This window comes from Helobdella robusta (genome assembly GCF_000326865.2).
Source record: "Helobdella robusta unplaced genomic scaffold HELROscaffold_46, whole genome shotgun sequence".
Classification (NCBI taxonomy): Eukaryota; Metazoa; Annelida; class Clitellata; order Rhynchobdellida; family Glossiphoniidae; genus Helobdella; species Helobdella robusta.
The window spans coordinates 1,078,125-1,082,490 of record NW_008705138.1 but is presented as its reverse complement, the minus strand read 5'-3'; the positions used below and the strand labels follow the sequence as shown (position 1 = coordinate 1,082,490).

At 32.4% G+C, this 4,366-nt stretch overlaps 1 protein-coding gene across 1 annotated transcript; it reads left to right on the top strand.

Moving 5' to 3' along the window:
- Positions 1-980: 980 nt before the first annotated feature.
- HELRODRAFT_85562 (hypothetical protein) lies at positions 981-3,828 on the top strand (the record flags this gene model as incomplete). Its single annotated transcript, XM_009026227.1, has 3 exons — positions 981-1,082; positions 3,377-3,614; positions 3,722-3,828. Coding segments are annotated over 3 exons (447 nt in total), but the record flags the coding sequence as incomplete, so codon positions are not given.
- Positions 3,829-4,366: the final 538 nt, after the last annotated feature.

Sequence of the window (4,366 nt, the reverse complement as noted above, 5' to 3'; positions counted from 1 at the left end):
TAATATAATTGGTCACGTGTTCTTTCGTGTTATCACAATGAATATTATTTAGCGTAATGCATATGCATCTGTGAGCTTGCTTATCTTTAAACTTAGTAATAATAATCTAACTTTTTCAATTGCGTCGCTGTTCAAGCTATGAAGTTTATTATTTATTTATTAATTTACTAATTTTCAACATTTTTGGAACTTCGCCATCAAAGTAAACTGCGGTTTTCCCTCTAAAATTTTTCTCGTCCCGCGTTACTTCCCGCACGAAAAATATCCGCCCCGCGGTTTTCCCTCGCTTTTCATTCCCGCCCCGTGAGTTTCCCTCCAACTTCTGTTCCCAACCCGCAGTTTTCCCGCGGATATTTGCGGGAAATTTTCCATGTAGACCTCTAACAATCAACTCGAAATTTTTAAGAGAAATTTGTTTAGCTGTAACAAGCTAATATAAACAAATTTTACTGATATAATTACGAATTTAAAAAACTGAAAAGCAAAAATTCGAAACTCAGCAAGCGTGCTAGAGCCAGCGACGATCACTTTTTATTTTATGTATTTTAATCTTCTATATAAAAGGCAGCTAGCAAATTCTATGGATGATGAAAAATAAATTAGTTAATGAATCAAATTAAACAATAAATGTAAATAAAAAATGAAACAATAATTTTTAACTAAAAATAAATAAATTTTAATAAAAAGAAGAGTTTTTAAATTTTTTTAAAGAGTGTTATTATAATCCAATCTAGTGAATTTATTATATCCTTTGAAGTTAATAGAGTATTTTATATCTGTTGATACCGTCTAATCTACTTATCATCTTAACCAAAGTATCTACAGAAAATATATTTTTCATCCGACTTCGACACTCTGGTTGTAAATCACTGTTGAAAGTTGATATACATATAAGGTGTACATCAAAATTGTGCTGTGGTAAATTTTTTGCAACTAACGATTCTGTTTTATGTTAAATTACTTTCTTTTTTATTCAGCCGTTAAACATAGATTATGGTTCATATATTTGGTTGTCAGCTTCTGTCTTGGCTCGTTACATAATTTACAAAAAAGCCTACATAGAAGGAAAGACTGTTCTAGAAGTAAGTTCAGTTGGTACGTACTTGTCTAATCCAACAAATCATTTTATATTCGATTCGATCTATTTAACTTGTTTTCATACCAATTAACATAATTCTTTATGTTTATCACACGGCACCCAATTTATATTTACTTTATTAAAACTTTATAGTAATCTAATAGATGATTTTTTTTATATATATTGTTGTAAACTTGAACGTTGAACGTTCAACAGTAATAGAAACTAATCCAAGTAACTGCATAAATCACATTTACGACTTCCCTTCAAACCTCGCTAGAAACCTCGTTATTCGTCCGTCTTACATAACCTTGTTTACAATTTACAGTTTTACAAGGTTAGCAAATATAGCAAAGATAATGAATAATCAATATAACAGATAATATAGCGCAATTTGGTCATTCTAGCGGTTATAGCATTACCTCACCTAAATCTGTTAGTTCCTAACATGTGCGTTATTTCTTTATTCCGATGAATTGTGATTAATATATTAAACTGCACAAGCTCCATCTTTGCCCGTTGACTTTCGTGATCACAGGTCCTGTAGATCACGTCATTTATCCTGTTAATGACTTTGTACCGACCTTTCCAATTCTTTGAAAGTTTCACCTGGCATCTCTTGTTTCTGCGCTGTACGTGTACAACCAAACCAGGTCTTTGCTCTTAAAACTTGCGTTATTTCTTTTCAGGTCGCGTCATGTTTAAGGTGTTTTGGTTCCTCTAGCCATAGACAAACGTCCTTTCTTGATTTTGTTGGTTGAAGCAAATGCTTTCTTTCTATTGAATTTACGAGGTGTAGAATGACCAGACGGATAGCTTTGATGCATGTTGCAAAATTCGTTCTTGATATCTTTTCTGTCGATCATTGATGCGGCAATGAAAAACTCATCTTCATCAGCAATGAAGCCGTTGTTAATGTCATCATCCAGATAGACTAGAATCAATCAAGCTTTTATTCAAAGCGCGTACTGGAAGGGTTTTTCAAAACTAGAAATATCATTTGTCACCAATTCATATTCGGTATGAATATTCACATCAGCATTAACATCGCGTATTGGTAAGGTTTTTTCAAAACTAAAAACATTTGTCATCAATTCATGTTTAGTATGAATATTCGCGTTAGCATTAACATCAACCGCCTTCACGGACATCGTTATCTTTTAAAAAACCGTTGTTGCTGCTAGAAAGAAAAGCAGGTGAGTTGCTGGAAACATGATACGAATGTAGTCCCACTGAATATATCACAAGTTTCAATATTTTCGAGATCTTCATCCTCGTTTTTGTCATCATCTTCCTAGTTTCGATCAAAATGAAAAGCATTAGACAAGTTGCTAGCAAAAATCCGAGTAAGTCCCATTGTATATCAAAAGTTTAAATGTCCTTGACACTGCCAACTTCTCCAATGTTTTCAAAACCATCATTACGATAATTATCTTTTCTCATGTTAGTCGAAATCATTCATAGGAAGGATAGACTTGCGATCGCTATTGTAATTGTTGATAGTTGAACAAGCAGGTGAGATGATATCATGATCTTCTACAGTTATTACTGGTTCGGGCAAGTACGTGTATCGTTCCTCCGGTTTGCTATCCAAATTTATTTCTGTGTGGTTTTCGGTAGACACTCCTTAGTTGATGTTCTTCCATTTGCTGCTCGTAATTCGGCTATTCTTTTGATTCAACTATTCGCTGATCTAGTTTTCTAGGAATTTCATCCATAGGATTCTGAAAATCAAACTTCTCAGGAGTTTCATCGTTTATTAGAACTCCTTTCGTGTCGAGGCTTCGTTGTCGTAGTTCCTTCCTGAGATAAGTTGTATTGAGTTCTAATGCTGGCATTCTTTATCACAGAAAGTTTCAGTCCATCAAAAATCTTACTTCTGACACCAATGTCGTAAGCTTCAACGATCGTATTTCCAACACCAGTGTTGTAGCTCCCAACGATCATCAAGTTATCGTTATTCCATAGGTTCAAAATTTCCGATAGATGAACACAACTGCTTCAAACGCAAATTCGGTTGAATTCGAATGCCAACAGTGATAGAAACACTAAAGTAATCTAAGTAACGACATAAATCACACTTACGACTTCCTTTCAAACCTCGCTAGAAACCTCGCTGATCACGCGTCTTATATCGCCTACAGTAGATTGTTTACAATCTACAGTTTTACAAGGTTAACAAATATAACAAAGACAACAAATAATATAGCGCAATTTGATCATTCTAGCGGTTATAACATTATTTTTCTTAAACATTTCTTCAAGTTTAGTAAATTGAAATTATTTCAATTTATTAAGATTGGATGTGGAACTGCTCTTCCTGGTATCTTGGCAGCAAAATTGGGTGCAAAAGTAATTTTATCAGATAGCAAAAAATCGCCTTATATATTTGAAAATATTTTGAGAAATATTAAAGAGAATCATTTGACGAATGTTGATATCCTTCAACTAGACTGGGGTTTATTTAACTCTGCAATTTTAAACTGTCAACCAATTGATGTTGTTTTGGGGTCAGATTGTTTATATAATTCCAAAGGTTATTTTTTTTTTAATATCTCTATTTTGATAATTTCATACAAATCTAGTAACGCCTGCACTAGTTTCTTTTTTATTCATTTTAAAATATAAAAATGTTATTATCAGATTTTGATAAAGTTTTGTCAACCGTCTCATATTTATTGGCTAATAATTTGATGGCAGAATTTTGGATGGCTTATGAATCAAGGAGGCAAGTGAAAATTTTTGTTTGAAATGCGTTAACCGGTATCTTTTTTAAAGTTATGACAGATATCTTGAACCGCTGTTGATCAAATGGAATATTTCTTGCGAAAAGGTGTCTCCTGGTGCATTTTTATTTGACAATGATTCAGCAACTTTAAATGGAACATTGATGTTGTATATCATGAAAAGGAATACTTCAAATGAATAACAAAAACTTTATATCATTGACGTTTTTTTACTAACATGTTTTTGCCTTTATACATAATAAAAATTGATTGTTTTTAAATTATCTAAACAAACAAAAACTTTATATTATTGACATGTTTTTTTTACTGACATGTTTTTACCTTTATACATAATAAAATTAATCATTTTCAAATTAAATTCGATTTTCTGGCTTTTGCAGCATTTGTTGAATATGCTTTTTCCATGACCATCACGACATTTGACGAATTACATAACATAACAGGGTTTATATATGTTCAATAGACTAGTGTCTTTGTGAGAACCAATATCCTAGTTCTGCAAGCTTGATTTTAAAACTGTTGGATGATTTCCACGAAAACC